General features: G+C 32.6%; 3 protein-coding genes across 8 annotated transcripts; all 3 read right to left on the bottom strand.

The window, feature by feature from the left end:
- Positions 1-67: 67 nt before the first annotated feature.
- On the bottom strand, positions 68-704 carry LOC101210833 (histone H3.2). Its single transcript, XM_004138976.3, has one exon. It carries the CDS (start codon positions 613-615, stop codon positions 205-207), a length of 411 nt encoding a protein of 136 aa, XP_004139024.2. The 5' UTR covers positions 616-704; the 3' UTR covers positions 68-204.
- Positions 705-3213: 2509 nt separating this feature from the next.
- LOC101210592 (lysine-specific demethylase JMJ30) lies at positions 3214-7251 on the bottom strand. 4 transcript variants are annotated; one of them, XR_004216117.1, is made up of 7 exons: positions 6659-7251; positions 5343-5552; positions 4903-5034; positions 4631-4774; positions 4209-4305; positions 3874-3966; positions 3634-3680 (listed from the first exon to the last, which is right to left on the bottom strand). XR_004216117.1 is itself a non-coding variant. In XM_011661816.2 (6 exons), exons 1-6 carry the CDS (start codon positions 7121-7123, stop codon positions 3483-3485), a joined length of 1242 nt encoding a protein of 413 aa, XP_011660118.1. In that variant the 5' UTR covers positions 7124-7245; the 3' UTR covers positions 3214-3482. The 4 variants fall into 4 exon arrangements, 2 of the variants coding, with proteins under 2 accessions (XP_011660118.1, XP_011660120.1); XR_004216120.1 differs by having other exon boundaries at positions 3660-3680; positions 4224-4305; XM_011661816.2 differs by lacking the exon at positions 4209-4305 and having other exon boundaries at positions 3214-3680; positions 6659-7245.
- A 6975-nt stretch (positions 7252-14226) lies between these two features.
- Positions 14227-17667, bottom strand: LOC101210347 (ETHYLENE INSENSITIVE 3-like 3 protein). 3 transcript variants are annotated; one of them, XM_011661815.2, is made up of 2 exons: positions 17338-17667; positions 14227-16887 (listed from the first exon to the last, which is right to left on the bottom strand). In XM_011661815.2, the coding sequence occupies exon 2, from the start codon at positions 16859-16861 to the stop codon at positions 15050-15052; it is 1812 nt and encodes a 603-aa protein (XP_011660117.1). In that variant the 5' UTR covers positions 16862-16887; positions 17338-17667; the 3' UTR covers positions 14227-15049. The 3 variants fall into 3 exon arrangements, with proteins under 3 accessions (XP_011660117.1, XP_031744747.1, XP_031744748.1); XM_031888887.1 differs by having other exon boundaries at positions 14227-16884; XM_031888888.1 differs by having other exon boundaries at positions 14227-16776.
- Positions 17668-20432: the final 2765 nt, after the last annotated feature.

The raw sequence follows: 20432 nt of genomic DNA, 5'->3' as shown, positions 1-20432 counted from the left end.
ACCAATACAACACTTCAGATCAAATTCACAATTTTAAAAAGTTAGTTAAAAAAAAAGCATCCACAACTAGAAAAAGAAACCAATGAACTTTAGCTTAGATTAAACTTCACTATTTCTTGTTTTTTTGAAGAACAAGAACCCTAATTCCGTTCTAGTGTACACAAATCCACATTCCAATTAACTAACTACTCCATTCGACAAATCTCAAGCCCTCTCCCCTCTAATTCTCCTGGCCAATTGAATATCCTTAGGCATAATCGTAACTCTCTTTGCATGAATAGCACAAAGATTTGTATCCTCAAACAACCCTACCAAATACGCCTCCGCCGCCTCCTGAAGAGCCGCCACCGCGCTGCTCTGAAACCGGAGATCCGTCTTGAAATCCTGAGCGATCTCCCTCACCAGCCTTTGAAACGGAAGCTTTCTTATTAGAAGCTCCGTGCTCTTTTGGTACTTCCTGATTTCCCTCAGTGCCACCGTCCCTGGACGGAATCTATGCGGCTTCTTCACTCCTCCGGTCGCCGGAGCTGACTTCCTCGCTGCCTTTGTTGCTAGCTGCTTCCTTGGCGCCTTTCCTCCCGTTGATTTTCTTGCTGTTTGCTTTGTTCTTGCCATTTGTGATAGAGATTCAGAAGGGAATTTCGGAGATCTTGGATTTGAAGAAGTTTGATTGTTGTTCGCTGAAGAGTGAGTTTTTGGTTTGGTATTTATAGGAAACATTTATGAAGATGGGGCGGGAAAGTTTTTGAGTTAATTGGAACCGTTGATTTCGGATGCTTATGGACGGTTCTTGTCTCGTGTCACGCGGATCGCGATCTGCGTGATACTTGAATAATTTATGTCTTAATCTAATAACTATAAAATATTAACTTAGTTTGGTTAATTATTCTCCATTTAACATTTTTTTTTATTTTGTTTTGAGAAAACCCAAAGACTCCCAAGAAGGACTATTTTTTAGGAAATTAACTAATAAAATAAACATTGAAGTATGTTCTCTACCCAATGAAGGACTATTTAGTTCCTTCATATGGAGCAATCTTTTGTTACATGAAGAAGTAAAAAGGAGTATGTGGTTGTAAGAAGTTAGAGCAGAAGCTGAATTCAAAGCACTTTCTCAACGCTTGTGTGAAGGTATATGGATCAAAAGAGTCCCAAGTGAGTAAGTAAACATTGTTCATCTCCAATACATGATATGACAAAACCATTGAAATTCATACACTTTATCTCGAGAAAAAGTCGACAATGAAGTGGTTCATCTCAACTATGTGCCCACAAAGCAACAAATAGCAAATATCCTTACTAAGCCTTATTGTAACTCACCACATAGTTTGGGGTGGTTTATGATTTTTTTTAGGTTATTTTTTTGTGTCAGGCTTAATAACTAGAGGTGTAAACTAGTTGGGAGACGTTCCCAACCCAATCCATGTGTTTTCGGGTTAGTTAGGTTAACAACCTGAATAACCCGAACTAAGTTTCTCACCCAACCAATAAAATATGGGTTAGGTTGTCAGGTTGTACACCGTTTCTCTCTTCTCTACTATCAATCTTGAACTCAAAAAAGCAAAAAACATAAAATAATTCATAACATACTTTGAAGGAATTTCATAAACAAGGAGGAGGTGAATGACGAGGAACTGAGAAGAGGAGGAGATGACGATCACAAGGAAGAGAAATCAAAAATGGAGAAGAGAGGAACAAGGCTTCTTATTTCTTAACCTAATTATTTAACTTTTATTAAATAAATAATAAAATATAATATATGTATTATATTATATTAACTCGGGTTGGATTGGATTCATCCAACTCAGTCCGAAAAAATCCAACCCAACCCAATTCATATAGTCCGGGTTATCAGATTTCTCGGATTATTCTTATACCCCTAATAACAACACATTGGTACCGTACACATCTTAGTTCATATCATAGTTACCACGTGCCTTGATTGAAAAAGTATATATAATATAGTAATAATTAAACATGTATGTTTTAAGTAAAAAAAAAAAAAAAAAACTCAAGTAGTGAATATTTGACAAGGAAATTTTGTTTGACTTGAAGATTGTGTTTATAAAATTTTGGAAGGATGATTTGTAGGATTCCTTTGTCAAACGATGAAATTATCTATTTATAATCTTCTAGCTTTTCCAATGGATGGTGGAGATTAAAACTTGTTCTTCTGGTCTGTATCAATGTTGAAAATATCTAACAAATTCTCATGGATCTTCTTTATAATTGTAGAATACTCTTAGTCAATTCTCCTTCAACTTTTCATAACATTCCATATCCTTCCATTATGTTACCTTCTATGTTTCAATAATGTTTATAATTGTAGAATCTTCTAGAGTATTCTTGAATTTTTGGAAGAGTCTTAGATATCTATGAATAGTTCTAGTAATATTCTAGAATTCTCTACGAGTATCTTCAAGCTGTCTAAAATGAAGGTGATAGGATTTTTGTTGAGATTGTATGAAGTACTTTGAGCACTAAGAACCTTAGGGATGGAGAAGGTTCTCTACAAAGCTTGAGATGAGCAACTCTCTTCAATTTTATTCTCTTTGCTTTACACCGACTCAATTCACTTTATTGTTATAATACATTTGAGGCATACAAAGTGCAACACTCGAGAGGATTTGTTATCAAAATTTTGGCATCTTATTCGGGGAGTAGTTTCTTTTGTTGTTGAAACGAATTTGTTGCAAGGAAAACAAAAACTTGAAAGCTTTTTGTTTTCCACAAAATGTCAAATAAAATACCTTATTTGAGAAGAGGTTTTTCTTAGGGATTTTAGAATGCAAATGGCCTATTGGTGTACATCTGTCCTTTAACCCTTCAATCTATAGTATATATAATAATAATTATCCAAATAAATCTCTTCGCTCATTATTTGTGAAAGAAGAAAAAAACATGGCCAATGTCTTCTATTGACAAGAGAAACAAATTTCATTCATCACTACCGTTTAAACAATTTCAACACAAGTTTCTTTGCTGAGTTATTTTGTTGTCATCATCAAGAACCACCAGATTTCTTTTCTTATATATTAAGGTACAACGAATCCTAATATATACTTCCAATTGAAATTTAATCTTTTTCTTTTCATTAAACCCAATAAAAGCAATAGTCAGAGAGGCAGAATCCAAAGTGAAAAACAGACAAACAGATGCCAACAAAAGTTAACAACCCTCATCATCAACAGAGACATCAGAGTACAATAATAATTGAGGCCAAAAACAGTTTCCATTGCATCAAGAACAAGAATGGGTTTCAAAAGTGAATTCAGTACATGATCTACATTGACATTATCACGAAATCTGTCCCCTAGTAATCAAAGGCACCATATTGTACGAATATGGAAGGTTATATCATATCATCAGAAGGCTACCAATATAGTTTTCTCAATGTTCTTTCTATATCAAAACAAAGAATCAGAGAAAAAACAAAAAAAAAAAAAAAAAAAAAAAAACAAAGAGAGAAAAACAAAATGGCATTAATATGAGGAAGAGGTTGAATTTTCATCACAATTGTTCCACCAAAAGCTAACAGAAAAGCTAGTTGTTAAGGATCGAACATAATGCCACCATTTTGGTGGGATGTAAAGCATCTCACCTTCCTCTAGAATGCAATCCACAAATTCCAAGTCCACCACCTTTGGAAACGCTTTCTCGTCTATGTTGTCTAGATCCACCTTCAAACAAAAAAGAACGTAACCACAAAATGGTCGGCCAGTCATAAATTGTAAGAACATAAACAGTGGAAGGAATAACTCTCAACAGATTATCGTTGTCAAAGCAACTTTTAAAAACAAGGATATGGTGATAGCATATGAAGAAAAGATAATCATGTCAGATTTTCATCAAAATAATGATCAGTTTCTTTACCTGGCTCGAATTGCAAAGCATAGTTTCAGTGTATGGGTAAAGCTCCTCGGACAATGAAGCATCATAAAGCCTAATGTACTTTTTGCCTAAAACCTGCATGAGGAAGTAGTACATAGTTAAATATTAGAGAAAAAAGCAAAGAAATAACTTAATTAACAGCAGTTACTTGATTGTAAACACTTGCAGCATTTGTTTCCTTTTTGGTTCCACACACATGCACATTATTAGCACATGGTTGGCTCACCGGGTGAGCACATCGACATTGTTTCTGTAAATGAACATTATTGGCACATGGTTGATGGTTGGCTTACATTTTTTTTCATTTTAACTTTTACCTCTAAAAACACTACCTATTCCCAGACAGCAACAGAATTCCTCTCATAAGAATTGTCACTTTCACTTGACCTCCCATCTCATTTTCCTTCGTTTTTCCTTCACAAACGAGCATGCTTTTAGCATTTACCTTCTTTCTTCAGATCTCATCCGAACAGTTACCAAATCAATGTATTCATGTAAGCAAAATTGCAGATTTATTGCAGTTCTATAACTCAGTGAATCAATAGTCTTAGGACCTGAATGCCAATGGCGCTATCCATTTTTAAATTTAGCTTAAGAAGTGACTTTTTTAATCCTCGATGCCCAAAGACAAAATGTAGGGTTGAAAGTACCAACATAAAAGAAATACAAAAAGTACCAAAGAAAATTACTACAATGGTTTCCAGTTTAAACATTACAAAAATGATCTACATGTACAAACCTGAGCTAATATGTTGTGATGAGGATCATGGTGCAAAGGCGTTACTGTCCCAGGTGGGCCAAACCAAGCGTTAAGTGATCTTAACTCTCCACCGCCGACAGAACAATAATCAGGAATACAAATGTCCTTCCTGAGCTCATTTATCTGTCTTTAAAGAAAGAAAAGTATTGAGTAATATTTCAAGCATGAAGCGCCACAGGTTAATACTAGATTTCTTCAAATCCCCTACTGCCACATAACACACAAAAACATACATTCATATCAGTACATACCTGGTCAAATAATGGATGTTGAGCAAGATATGTAATATCATCCGAACGATCATTGGACTGAATCCTGCTAAGAAATTCGGAAAATGTAATAAGCTCTTGTTTCCATTCTGGACATAGATAATTCTTCCCAACCTGAAAAGCATAAAAGCTTTACAAGTCTTCAGTTCAAAGGTGGAAAATCTATCAGTTCCAATATCAAGTCAGCAGGAGAGACTGCAGGAGTTAAGCTACAATAGAAAGAAAAATGATAAAAATAGATAAACAACAAGAAAGAAAATAAAAATCTCAAAAAGGAAACTTATATATTTGCTATTCCAGTAACAATCAACTTGTGCTTAATTGCCTGAGAAAAATTTTAATAGCCAATTAAGGACACATTCTTAAAATCCAAGACTGTTCAACGTATTGATAATAAACAAATGAACAGATAAATAGATCACCTCAACTGGAATTGTACGGCCACCGGCAACCTTTTGCAGGTAATCCATGTTCTTCCACTTGGTCCTAGCTGGCCAATGAGCCATACCATCACTAATAATAATAGGGAAACCTGGTTGGAAATATTCACGCAAGAATCCCTCCAGAGATAAAGAAGACATCTTTGCAATCATCGTATTAGTGAGAGCCTTTACAGGCAAATTCCAAGCAACCTAGACAAAGGCATTAATTGTTATTACTTGTTAGAACAACTTTTGGAATTGACTTGTAAACATTGAAAATATGATTGTATCAACACTGTGTCATACAAGTAAACAAAAAATTTGCACATTCATAAGAACCAAGAAGAAATGATGGAAGACAGAAAAACTTATTTGAACAAGGCGGAGGCTTAAATCAAATTACTTTGTACATGAAAGATCTAATATGATGGAATTCTTGGTTAGTTGTTATGCGTGTCGGCCCTTTCTCAAATCTCTCGGTTGAGGGAGGTTTTTTTTTTTTTAAAAAAAAAGTATTTATATTTTGATAAGATGGCAATCGATGGCGATGCTACTCTGTCAGGTTGAGTAAGCTGATATGGAAGACCTAATAATTGAAGAAAGTTAAAACTTTCGTTTGGACTTCGTTCCTCAGAGGCATTATACTTGTGAAAGAATTGATGCATGTAATCTTATATCTTTCTTAGTTAGGGGTTATGTGCGGTGAGGTGACATGTGATAGTAATGAGGACGTCCATCATCTTTTTCTTTGGTGCTTACTCTCCATTAATTTGTAGCAGAATCTGTTAGTGTGTTCTGGGCTTCAAGTGATTCTCCTTAGAAGTGTTCTAGGTTTCAAGTGATTCAACAATGGCAGCAGTAAACATTTAGGAAAAAGCTCAATAATGAATAAACTATGATATTCCCTTTGCCAAAACCTAAATAGGACAGACCAATAGTGTATAGAACATCAACAAATACGATATATCCATTTTGTTTTTGGAGGATAGAACAAGGGCATTTTTTGTACACTTGGATGGATCTTTGTTTTCTGATTTTTGTAGATGAGTTGATATTTTAAGAATGGATCTTGAATTAAAATTATACTGACTCATTCCTTTTCAATGAAACCTCTCATTTTATTTTAAATAAGTCCATCCACTGCCCTCGTGAGTCTCCACAAACAATTACAGGCTTAAAAGCTTAAAACAGAGAAAAACAGCAAACACTTAACAAACGAATGAATGGGAAAAAAGAAATCCCACAAGGAGAAGGGTTTGAAACAGAGTTTCGTAGAAATCGGAATCACCAAAAATAAGAAAGAAAAACACCCTCACCTCGTTATTACGCTCCTGACAACCCAACGAACTCTCGTCTATTCGACCATCCTCCAAAACCCTAACACTCCTGGCTTCAGCAGAGACCTTAGCAATGGCAGAATCCAAATCATTTCTGAAAAGCGGACCACCCATGATGACCCCCATATCCAAAACCCTAAGTGCCTCCTTAAAGTCCCCACCAGCAAAATGAAACCTGGCCATGTAGAGGCAAGCCATGGAGTAGGCATCACGCCAGATTGGGAGAACAGAGTGCCATGGGCCAGAGTGAAGTTGCTCCCAGGCCATCTCTCCGGCGGCCTCGGCAGCGCGTGAGTCTCCGGCAGCCGCAAGAGCCGCCATGCTGACGTAGGCATAGCCACCGTGGTCGGAGATTGAGTGAAGAAGGGAATGGGATTCAGCGTCGAGAAGAGGGGTTTCGAAATGGAATGAGGAAGGGGTTTGTTTGGGTTCAGATGAAGACATGGTTACAATGGAGAAGAAGAAGAAGAAGAAGAAGAAGAAGAAGAAGAAGAAGAAGAAGAATAGAAATGGAAGTGAATGAGAAGAAGGTTTTGATTGAGAAGTGGTTGATATTTAGCAGTTGAAGGAAATCGAGAAGAGAGAAGAGATATTTTGGTTGGTGGGGTAAAGCAAAATGTCACTTTTTCATTATTATTATTTATTAAATAATAAATGACTTTTTTCCAATACAAAAATAGGAAATTTTAAAATTGTTATATTTCTTTTTTTAGTTTGAAATAAATGATTGGTTGTTTTCAACTTTTTTGTTAAATGAATTTTTGGTATGTGTGAAACTTCCAAGCCAAAACAAACCTCACTTACTTCTAGGTCTACAGGGATGACAATGGAACACAATTCAAGCATTCCCTAAAGTAGGTCATTGAATCCTTCACCCTCTACTCACCTATTCCTTTATATTTTTGGATTCATCAAATTGGGTCTATATGTATTTGAAAATTAATCCAAATACTATTTTATATTTTCAATGCTATCAAAAATTTCCATTTAATTTCAGAATTTATAATGCACAATTATATTAAATAAAGATAAAAAAAATTTCGAAATATAGTATGAATGTGTGTTAAAACTCGATGATTCGATCAACTCAAATTACCTAACCCAAACTGCAAGGGTTGGGTTGGGTTATAGGATTTAGCAACCATGTCAACCCAACCCAATTCAATATTGTTGTTGTTATTAGGATCTTTAATTAAGATGGCCTAAAATGGTATACAATATTATAAGATTGACCTAAACTTTTCAAAATTTTCAGAAATGTTCTAATTGACTAATATTTTACCCAAATAGAAGACCCAAATAATCAATTTACTCATATTTATTATTAAAAATATATAAAAAAAGGAAAAAGAAAAATAGATCATTATTAATATTTACATTTATTAGACATCTTATATAAATATAATAATCGATTAATTTTATAATGATAATATTATAATAAAAATTGTCTCTTAATTATTTTTATTTTAGTGATTTTGTTTAAAAGTTCTTCACTTTTGATCTCTCTAAATATAGTATAAAATGTAATAAAAAATTTCTTTTTAGTGATTTTGTTTTATAAAATATAAATAGTTATCAATTTTTTCTTTTTTAAAACACCTCATTTTATATTTACAATACACTTATTACATTAGAAATATACAAAATTTACTACATTTATGCCTTTCTCAAAATAGTCAAACCTTCTATAAACTCTATACTTTATGAACTTTAGGTTATTAAAATCAATTTTGTAACGTGTAAAACACATCATAACCTATAAATAGTAAATCAAATACAAAGTTACAAAAATCTACACTTCTCAAATACAATTTATTGTCTAAATAGACGTTATACTATCTACTCAAACTTATTCATTTTTACAAACGCAAACTCATTAAAATTAGTAAACTAAACGTGAATTTAATTAGAATTTAAATTATATTGTTAACGCAAAGAACGTAATATATAATATTTCTAAATACAACGTTTAAATTTTAATTAAAAAAAATATTTATAAATATAATAAAATTTTATAGCTTTAGTAATATTTGTAGATATTTAGGAAAAGGTTTCCTTTCCCCACATTTTGAGAACCTTCATACTTGGTCACATATACCTTAGATTTTAGTTGAGCCAACGTTGTGAGATCCTAATTTTCATTTTAATACAATAAACATTAGTTTAGAAAATGATGAATATGGAAGGAAAAGGAATTATAAAAGTGGTATATGCTTATAATTTGAAAAAGCTGAAAAAGAAAATATCAAGGAAACGCCTAAAAGGAAATATTTTGAGGATGTAACGTGGCAATTTAAGTTGACAAGAAAATGACACGTATGCAATTGTGGGTGACTAAGAGAGCTCCACGTACATTTATAATATAACTATATAAGAAAGAGAGAGAAGACAAAAGGAAAAATATCATTTTTGATAAGTCAATATCCAATGTCTACTTTGTATATCATAACACTAAAAGTAACCAATCACACATTATGTTCACAAAAATATAATCAAAATTCCCTTTCATTCCAAGCACATGAAAATAAATAAACCATAAAAAATAGCAAAATAACCACTGAGATGTGTGTGTTTTTTTTTTTTTCTATTTACATATAAAATTAGTTAAAACTAATTTGACGGGAGAGTTTCAAATTGACATTTTTAACAATATTTTCACGTATAATTAAGAGTAGATTTATCGATATGAGACCTGAAAACGAAAGTAGAAACTCAAAATGATTGATCAAGGGATGATTCTTGTTGGGATGATCCTTGTTGGTCACAACCCCTGAACGTCACATGTAGATTCGACAAAGAAGGTTTCTTATTGGAATGACTAGTCCATGTTGGACATTTGATCTAACTTATTGAACTAAAGAAGAGGGCATCCTAGTCTAAGTGAATAATTGAGCTTATGTGAGGAGTGGTTTAGATTCTCAAGAGATCATATGTAAAAGAACCACCAAGAAATTCAGGAGATGAGGTATTTCAAGGTCGATTATGGGCATAAGTGTTGGTGATGTGACTGCTTATTGAGTAAAAAAGATCATATCCATGAACCCAAGTTTATTAGTTAAATTAGGATTAAGGCCTATGTGAATACGCAAATAAACTTAAAAAAAAAAGAAAAAAGTGTTAAATTTTCAATTATGAGAACGATTGTAGTTAATGATGGATTAAAACAAATTTAATCTTCCAACCCAAATAAGAAGTGAGTGTATAATATCTCATCAAATCCAACTTAACTTGGGGTCCAAATTTCCCCAATTTTGTATTCTAAAAAGTAAAAATTATGCCTATAATTTCAAAGAAAAGAAAAGGAATGTAGGATATGTCAAGCAAAAAGAAAAGGAAAGCCAATCATCAAATATGTTTTGAAGTTGCAACGTGGCAACTTAAAATGCACAAGTATGTGACACGTATTCATTGGGTGACTAGGAGAGCTCCACGTCACAGGAGACAAAAGTATATGAAGCAAAACTATCTATATTGATTTGGACTAGCCACGTGGCACCTTAACATGACATAGACCAAAGAATTTTTTTTCATTACTATTCGTTCCAAAATATACCATTGGACCCCAAAAAGATAGTATGATTGATTGATTGAAACTTCTTAAATTTATTTACATCTAGATTTATTGATAAACTAATTCTGAGTTGGATCTATTTATATACTATAAAAAGTAGGTCATTACATAATAAATATCAACATTGGATTTTGATAAAAAATATTTATGCTCGAAATAATTACGAGTTACAAAGTATATAGACAAAATCATAATGTATTAAAGTTGAAAGATTAAAGGAGTATATAAAAGTATCATACTAGAGATATTTTGATAACATAATACATACATTAACTAGGTGATTGAGAGAATTCCACGTGGAACAAAACAAAAAAGATACATCATTTTCAAAAGTCGAAACTTTTCAAACTTTCACCTAATAAAATCAACGTCTCTTTCTTGTAAGGTGAAAAAGAGATGTACAAGAAAAAGGGAGACACATTAATCAATAGCCCATATTTCTTTCTAAACTTTAAAAAGTATAGTTTTCGTTTCGTTTGTAATTTAAAAATTGTTTTAAAAAATAAAATTGTAGTAAAATATAAAAATATTTCTCTTTCTAATTAATTTGAAAATAAATTTGGTTCCAATTTTAAGATTTTGACTAAAAGAGAAAAAAACATATCAGTCATAGGTGTGGACCTGGTGGTGTTGAAATTTGTATCCTAAAAACTCGTAGCTTGTAATTTAAAATCATATTCTATTGTATAAAGTGGTTAATGGGGACATATTAGTGAAAATGAATATTATAATCTTGAATCTAATAAACTAAGGTTCTGAGGTCTATCTAGTAAAGACATGAACTTTATGTATAGACATAAACATGGATCAAGTTAGAGTATATAGCCTAAACGGTGTATAGTATATATAAATAAGGTTGGGTACCTTATTCTAGGGATACTATGAATGTGGCTCATTTTGTAGTTAGTACAAATGATGTGTGATACAGAATCGTTCACGTAAAGATATTAAAGTAGGAGCATCGTATGTAAAGAGTTTATATAAGAATAGAACCATGAAATATTCACTATTTCATTATAACACCGTTTACTATTTAAAGATTGACTATTTCGTTTATTGATGATCTAGGTAACTCAATCTTAAGATTGAGTTAACTATGAACTCTTGTTCACATTGAGATTATTATTAGATCTACATACGTGCCCCCAATTTCAAGGGTAAGGTCGAATAAATAGTTGTGGACATAGAGTGCAAGGCAAAATTCGCTCTTGATTGTTTTAGAGTCAGTAGATAGATTAATCCCTTAAGGACTGAATCCAGATCTTGAACAAAGACACCCACCCTCTTATTCGCTTAGAGGGATTCGATTTATAGGTCGGACCTTAAACCAATTGTTCATTGGAGAATCAGTGAGACTTAAGAAACAAAATGTAATCTTGGGGATAAAACGGTCTTTTGACCTAGTCGAAATTACAGACAACCTGTGAATGATTAACTTACTAATCACGATTATACTAGATGAACACCAATATATCTATAGTGAAAGTAGTGCAACTACGGGACTTTATAGTGAAATGAATCGTTAGTTAACAAATGTTTAGCTCGACCTAAAAGAGTTTAGTTTGTTAATCGTGAATTGTTGGAGCCTAACATCTATAGGTCCATTAGATTTTCCTATTAGCTCATATGAATAAATTTATAACAATACGTTGGATTAGTTCAAAGAGTTCAAATTTAGCCTATTAATTTGTTGTTTCAAATTCAACTTCTTGTTGTGGGGTGGAGATGGTTGCTTCTTTGGAATGAAGTCTTGGATAGAGATGATCGTTTTCTTTGGAATGAAGTTTTCATCTTTTCTGTGGGAAACTCTTACTAAAACAATTATCTCTTATTGTAAAAGACATATAGCTAAATCAGTTAGTTTTAACTTCCGATCTGACTAGAGTCTTAACTAAGGAATATAGGAAAGTCTATAAATACCTTGTATCACTTTGATATTCATTACAACATATACAACAAAACTGAAGAGAAATAATATCTTGCTCCCAAAGCACAGTGGACGTAGGCATTTGCCGAACCACTTTAAAACACCTTGTCTTCAATCTTCCTCTCTTCATCTTCTATTCATCTCACCATCATCTAAAGGACACCAAAAGAAGAAACCCAGAAAAACAAAGAAACAGAATGAAAGAAAAAGAAGAAACTTCGAGAAAACTTTAGCTAATCTTTTGTGATTAGATATACACGTAGATGAAATGAAAAGGAAAGTAAAACACAAAATATAGAGAGAAATTACTATTACATGCAAATAAGTGGCATCTTCGTGTCCATACAAGTGACAACCCCTTCACTTTCATTACACCCTTAAAACCCAAAAATGGAAAACAAATAAAATAAGAGATTATTACATTTCTTTCAAACAATTGCAAGAGTGAATCAAATATTTTGAATGATACCTCATACCTTTATTTCCTAATGTAATCTTTATTGCTTATAACTTCAATTCACGGTGACTACTTACCAATTGATTAATTTTTTACGAGTTTTTTTTATACAAAAATGTTGTAGATCAGTAAGATAGATTGTAGCGTGAAATTACTAAGGTATGGTTAAGTTAGCTTGACATATATATAAAAAGTTAAAATAATGTAATCTCTATTTCTTTTCCATTTGTTTGTATTTCATAAAGTGAATGTATTTATAATTTAACATGTGAATGATAATTGAAAATGAAAAGAAAATTAAGCATTTACTAATATAATCATTGGCAAAATCAGTTATATAATTTACTATGAAATCACGTGAAATCCAACAATTTTGGTCAGGAAAGTTTTTGAGTAAAAAATATATAGAATTTGAAATTATTTTGAATTTTAAAATCATTCAAACAAATAACTAAATACATTTAAAATCCATTATGAATTAAAATTTCTCAAAAATCCTAAAATTTGAAAATAAAGCATCAAGTCTCTTTTGTAAAGCTGGATTCATTGAATCGAGTCTTAATGTCTTATTTTTTAGATTCATTCAATCAAATAAATTAATTACTTTTTTCAGCTTTAAAATAAATTAATTACCTGGTACATATAGTTTCTTTTTTCTTAATAATGTAATCCACCAAATAAAAGAAACATTTTAAAAAGTTGTGATTTAAATAGGATAGAAATAGAAGAAAATTGTTCTGATAAGAAAATAAACACTGATAGACAGATACATTATTTCATGATATGATTCCTTAACTTTTGAGATCGAGTTTAATTGCTAACTTGATAGTTACAAAACTGTTTAAGAAACAATAAAAACATATATAGGAAGTTGATATTGAAAAGAAAACATAATGGTTAACAAAGAACAGTATCAAAGGGAAAATTAATTTACCTTAATTCACATTAATTATACCTGATATATTGAGTTTTTTTAAAGTTAACTTATGAACAATCCAACCGAAGAAAATATGCAACCTATTAACAGAATAATAAATTAAAGTACTGAAATGAACTCCAGGAGAAGGATTGTACTTGAAGAAATCTAAGAAAATAAATATTGAAGTATTAAAGGATGCTAATTGGACAAGTTGAAGGACATATACAATCCAGCTTGAGGGAGCATTGAATTATGAAAAGTCTTCCCCCTTACCTCTTTGGAATCTTATTTATTGCAATTGGTGTGATATTGTTTCCTTATTTTCATTCACCTTTTATGGTCTTTGCCATGTTTGGCATTTATTGATACATATTAGGACGACACCCACTTGTAGAAAAAATAAGAAGAATTCTAAGTATCCAGAGATCTATATAATACAACCTTATTTTTCATCAAATTCCCTATTTTACATTTATATTTTCAAATCTCTAACCAGACTTTTAAATACCATAAATCTTTAGGAAAGATTATGAGATTTTTGCAACTTAAAATAAACATACCATTAGCAACCACATATTTAACCAATAGACAACAATATGGAATTGTTACATCCAACTCGAACAGATGATACTTTGGTGCGAGGCACCCAATTTTCTTTATGCCATATCAAACCTAAAAAAGTTTCGAACTCGAACACATATTATTGTTGTGAGAAAAATATATACATCATAAATGTGTAGTGAAATTACAAATGCAGGAGCTAGTTGAAATTTTGAACCAAGATTCACATCTTCTACCTATCCTACAACCAAGTGACCTTGAAAGGTACATGGAGAAGAAAATGCTGAAGTAAATCAACTCACTTGAGGAAGCTAATGGTAAGATAAATTTAGCCAAATTTCTTCTCTACTTTTCTAAGAGGGTACAAGAGAGGCACCATGAAGCGTGCTTACGCTACGAAACATGTTGCAGATTGAAGTTGGCCAGCTGATACAACTTCATAGCTTGGCCTTACTATTAACCTGATTAGATGGACAGTTTACAATGTGAAGGAGATGACATAAGTTACCAGGTGCAAGTGGAGTTGAAATCAGCCCCGACCATCGCTTCGCTTTGGGAACCTTGGAGAATCATATACTACACGTTGACAGTCATTATTCAAATCAAATATAACAATGTACTTTAAATAAACTTTGACGCCTTTTCTCAATAAAAATGTCCATTGCATCAAGTTTCATATAACCTACAGTCTTGATAATGTTAGATAAGAACAAAGAGGAAGGTTCCCAGCTGATAGGGAAAAGAACCCCGTCAAGCATGGATGTTGGTGAGCTGCATTCTTGCAGTCAATCCCTGGACATAGAACTATATTAGTAATGAAACATCAATTTAACAGAATTTCTTTTGACAGAAGAAAATTACAACAGGAAGAACTGGCACATTACAAGGAGGGATTTGGTACAATCTAAGGCTCAGAATATACAGAATCAGTAAACTTAGGCTCCGAAGTATTGAATCAAATCGTCGTCAACCAAAAAGTCATCAAATGAGCTTGCACCATCGATTCCAAGATGGAACGGACTGTTAAATGCTCCATAATCTAATGATAGACTGTTGATTGGTGATCCAAACTGTGGATCAACAGGCCTATCTTGTTTGGCGTTGAACGTTTCTTTTACATAGTTTAATTCTCCTGCTATAGTCTCATTGTTTCTATGTTGTGTTGGAATATGTACTCCTCCTTCCTCCAGTCTCATTTGAGGCTCATTTACAAATTGAGAATGCTGCACATCAAAATTGGATCTATATTCCACCGATGGGTTATAAATATTGTAAGCATTTTCGTGTTGCATCTCAGAATTCTGCATAACAGGATACAACAAAGGCCTTCCATCAACAAACATGCTCTGAGTGGAAATTATATTGACATTATCAGACGATGGTGCAGAGAACATGTTGAACAACTGGGGATCGGGTATTTCTGATTGGACATCTAAGTCTTTCTCCAGTGGCCTCAAAGCTGTGGCAATGTCCTGTTGTTGTTGGTTTCCTGGAATTTCAAATCTATCTAGCGGTACATTAGAATGGTTAATATCAAGTTGAGTATTTCTTGGTTCAACACTTGGTTCTTCTGCGTTCTGAGAGGGAGCCAGTGTTCGGTTGGCAGGCTTTATCCTGCCACCACGATGCCTTTTTCTCTGTTTTTCACCTTGCTCCTTTCCATCAGCAGGTTGAGAATTATTGGGTAGATTACTGGATGGCTCCACCTCCACGGATCGAGGTCTCCTATCCTCTTTAGAAGAAACTGAGCCGACACCATCATCGGCAAGATCAACATCATAGTCACTTTCACTACTTGCTGCAGCTTGTTTTTCCACATGACCACGTACTGGTGTCTCCGTTATTCCAGAAGCTCCATTATCACTACTTGGTTGCTGAATTAGAGATTCCTCTCGGCTTAAAACTCCCAACCAAATTGCACTCTCCTTTGCCGTCATTTTGTCTTGTAAGCACTTTGACTGCCGTACGTGTCTCCTTATCTTTGCAATGTCGGGTGACATATGCTTTATTACAGCTGTTAAGACTCCTACTTTCCACATCTTCTTCAAATCATGTGGCTTCTTATAAGGAGGACTATTGCCATGGGATAGCCCAAGTTTTACCCACCAATCTTCATTCCCAGAGGGCCACCAGGGTGGAGGAACCCCTTTTTCTAAAGGATACTTCCGCTGAGGGGGATCACAATGTTGCATCAAAGAAGACAAAAGAGACCCGAGTGTTGCATCCTGAAGGTCTTGAAGAACGCTCTGGGAATTACCATTTCCATTTCCATCTGCCTCTCCTTTGGCAAGACATTCTGCTTCATACTTGGTTATGGCAGCCGGTCCATTCTTGTCAAATTTAACTTTTTCCTTCCACCAAGCTCGAATGTTATCAGAAGCACCACTAACTGGTTTCCCCTTTTCAGGTATAATGCCATATACAAATCCCCGAGCTTTGCATACTTCCATCAGTTTCAACATATATTTAAGAATCCCATCTTGAGCTCTAGACATCTTCTTCCTTCGAGCCTGGTCGGACGTCTGCTTTGGCTTCTGCTTCTCCGCAGCCTGTTGTGCAGCAATCTTCTCTCTTTCCTTAATCCTTTTAAGCTTGATCCTATCCTTCCACATACGCCTCTCCAAATCCTCTGCATCGATTTCTTCATCACTAACATCCTTCTCTGCAATATTGTCACACCTTATATCATCAACTTCCATATCCGAACAGTCTCCCAAAGCATCATCAACCATCATAATATTCTCCATTTAAGATGATAATATCTGTTTGCCTTCTAGTAAAAGATAACAAAGAGAGAACACAAAGGAATTCAGAATTTTATTGGTTCTATAACTTATATTGATTCAGTAGGCACTCTCCTCAACGAAATTAAACTCCCACCCAGTTTTCATTCAATTCGAAACAACAAAACTTCAATCTCTATCCACTCTTCTCAATTTCCTCAAAGCCAAACAAGAACAAATCAATTTGGCAAAGTCAAATATCCATCAATCAGAAACTAATTTAGGCAACCACTAAAACTATTACAAAGAGGGGGAAAAGATCCCCAAACAAGAAACTTTGAAAACCCAAGAATCAACTGTTTAAGAATTCAATCAAATTACAACTAAATCAACGAAACACAGATAAAAAAAATCCAGCAAGTTCTCTAAATATCGAGGAGAGAAACAGAAAAACAAACGAAATTAACTCAAAGGGGAGGTGGGGAAGTTCAAAATCTTACCAAATATCGACCTGAATCACCAAGTTACGAACGAATAGACATAAAAATCGCAACCCCAGAAAGCGAAAATGAAAAAATCAAACGAGGGGAGCGGGTGAAAAGCCCTTGAATTCTTGAAAGAAGGCGACAAATAGGCGACGATGCAAAGGAGGAAGAACAAAAATGAAAAAAAAGGGTTTTACAAATTACAGGAGAGAAAAGAAAAGAAAGATGAATTGAAATGAATGAAAAAGAGAGATGCTGATGCTGTTGCTGTTGCTGGGCGTGGGCAGCCAGATGTGTGATGAACGGTCAAGAACCTCACCCTTTAAGTTGCCACAATGCCAACTCCGATTTTTCCATCCTCAAAACTCTTTAAAACCCAAATTCTCAATTTTTTCTTTTAAATTTTATGTAAAAGGGAAAATCAAAATCAAAATCATTCAATTTTTACACTAAATTTGGTACATTTTTTAATTTCATTGGTTGGATGTTAAATTTGGATAAGTGTTTGTAATTTTTACTTTTTAGTCTATTTTTCTCATTGGTCGCATAATTTGCTTCTGTGATTAAAAAAAAAAGAAAGGAAAAATGCAATTTCGGGTAATAAAATCCATTGATAATTTAATAAAAAAAATTGTCCATAAATTTATTGGTTTCCATATAATAAAATTTTGCACAAAAATACTTTTGAATAATGTTGCTAAAATATTTTATAAATTTCACCCCAAAAATTAGCTTTGATATAACTCTTTATTTAAAATTTCATCAACTTCATATCTTATATACATTTTATAATTTATTAAGCAAACATCAAGAAAACCTTTTTTTCTTTTTTTTTCCTAAAACATTTAGAGTAAATACTTGGGAAATTACCAAAACTAATATTATTTTTAGGGTATAGAGAGTTTTGGGATGAATTTTAAAAAAAAAAAAACATGTGAAAAGTCTGTATTGTCCTTAAGCTAAAACACCTTAAAAGTTAACAATTATGCAATTCTAAAACACCTTAAGCTAACAGTTTTGGGATGCATTTTTTATATAAAAGTTAAGTTTAATCATGCATCAAACAAACTATGAATGTTTTTCTCGAAACTAAAAACTTTTAGAGTAAAAATACGTTATAATATATTTTTCATTTTTTAAAAAAATCCATTTCAAATCATACATATAAATAACTATTTTTTTTTTATTGGGTTAGACTTTTCTCAATCAAGAGAAGAGTTCAACGTTTCAATCAACATTTTCCATACATGGTTGAGCTTGAAAACAAAACACAATTTACAATGCATCCAAGATTTTATATATTTGTAATTCAAGCTTAAAATGGAGTTCGTTAAATTCAAAAAGTAAAGTTTTGATTTTTTTTCTCTCAAAGGAAAAGAACCATTTACTCAAAAGTTAACTTAATAGTAATTAACCCAACTTTTTTAATAAAAAAAATGGGTCTCATCATTGATAAACTCAAAAGAAAAAAAGAAAAGAAGGAAATGAAAACTTTCCTACAAAAAAATTGTTTGTGATGTTTAAGGAAAAGAAAGTAGAATATTGTCATACTCAACTATGCTAAATCTTTTATATCCTATGAGTTGGAATAAATGGTTATTATTTGTGATTCTTTATGAATAGTTGGATCATTTCATGAAACATATTAATAACTAAATTATAGAAAGAATATGACTTTTCGAATGACTACAAATAAGTCTATAAATAAGTCCTTTTGGTTGAGAGAAAATTAATATCAATGATCTTTTGTCTTCTAAAAATGAATTTCTCTCCATATCCACAATCTTGACGTTTAGTAGATCCACAATGTTTCATTCGTTGATCTTCTATACAGAGTGCTACACTTAGAAGAAATGTGATATGTTCTATTTAGAAGGCAATTATACTCTCAATACTCAAGTATTAGGGTGAGTAAATTTGTCTTAAAGAGACAACATGAATTTATTGGCCTAATTAGATCTATAATTTATGTATGATTTTATGTTTATTGTGATAAAATCTTCGTAACAATTTTGATAACAATCTTAAGACAAAATTAGTTATTTTATTATATAGTTTTTTTAATATACAAATGTTATGCATGGTTAATTTCAAACGAAACATAATGATTTTTTAGATTTGTTCACAATGGATTTTCTTCATCGTTTTGCAATCACAATTTTAATATTAATTTAGTTTAATATTAATTTGAAAATTTTAGTGCATCTTTTAATTCCTGTTTTTATTCAAAGCGTTTTAACACCATCAGAACTGGTGTTGTCCACGAGGAGAAACCTGAAAATTTTGGTGGTGTTGATTTCAAAAGTTGGCGACAAAACACATGTTGTTCTATCTCACTACTTCACAGAGGATGCTCCCATCTTACTTGAAGGAGAAACTGACAAAGAAAAGCAACTTGCAGTTGATGCATGAAAACATGCAAAATATCTTTGCAAGAATTACATTTTGAATGGATTGGACAAAACACTATATAATGAGTATAGTAGTGTTGATTCGGCTAAAAATCTATGAACTTCATTAGAGAAGAAATACAAAACTGAAGTTGCTAGTGCAAAGAAATTTATCATTGAAAAATTTCTGGATTACAAAATGGTGGATTTCAAAACTGTAATCAACTAAGGTTCAGGAAATCCAGGTAATTCTACATGATATTCATTATGAAAATATGACTTTGAATGAGTTTTTTCAGGTAGCATCAATAATTGAAAAATTGCTATCCTCATTGAAGGACTTCAAAAATTATCTCAAGCATAAACACAAAGAGATAAAACTTGAGGAACTTGTGGTCCGACTTGGGATTGAAGAGAATAATAAAAAGGCGAAAAAGTGTACTATGGATAGTACAATAGATCCCAAGGCCAACATTCTAGAAAATAAACTATAGAGTAACAAGAAAAAAAAGTTTTCTGGTGAAGGTTCAAATAAAAAACCGTGATTCACAAAAAGGTTCAATGACAAGTGTTACAACTGCAACAAAATGGGACATCAATTGAAAGATTGTCGTAAGTCAAAGAACCTTCAGAAAAAACATGCTCAAGCTTATATCACAGAAGTTGATGAAGTTTCAGATGGTGTTGCAGATATTGACCTTTGTAGAGTCATTTCAGAAT

This window comes from Cucumis sativus, chromosome 1, assembly GCF_000004075.3.
Source record: "Cucumis sativus cultivar 9930 chromosome 1, Cucumber_9930_V3, whole genome shotgun sequence".
Taxonomy (NCBI): Eukaryota; Viridiplantae; Streptophyta; class Magnoliopsida; order Cucurbitales; family Cucurbitaceae; genus Cucumis; species Cucumis sativus.
The sequence above is the reverse complement of the archived record's forward strand: the minus strand, read 5'-3'. Positions and strand labels throughout refer to the sequence as shown.

What these genes read in the sequence shown, in the direction of transcription:
- LOC101210347 (XM_011661815.2), bottom strand. Translation starts at nt 16,861, where the DNA reads ATGGAGAATATTATGATGGTTGATGATGCTTTGGGAGACTGTTCGGAT.
- LOC101210592 (XM_011661816.2), bottom strand. Translation starts at nt 7,123, where the DNA reads ATGTCTTCATCTGAACCCAAACAAACCCCTTCCTCATTCCATTTCGAA. An exon ending in ATCACAACATATTAGCTCAG is followed by an intron (nt 3,967 to 4,630) that starts GTTTGTACATGT and finishes TTCCTCATGCAG; the next exon opens with GTTTTAGGCAAAAAGTACAT. An exon ending in TGCTTTGCAATTCGAGCCAG is followed by an intron (nt 3,681 to 3,873) that starts GTAAAGAAACTG and finishes TTTTGTTTGAAG; the next exon opens with GTGGATCTAGACAACATAGA.
- LOC101210833 (XM_004138976.3), bottom strand. Translation starts at nt 615, where the DNA reads ATGGCAAGAACAAAGCAAACAGCAAGAAAATCAACGGGAGGAAAGGCG.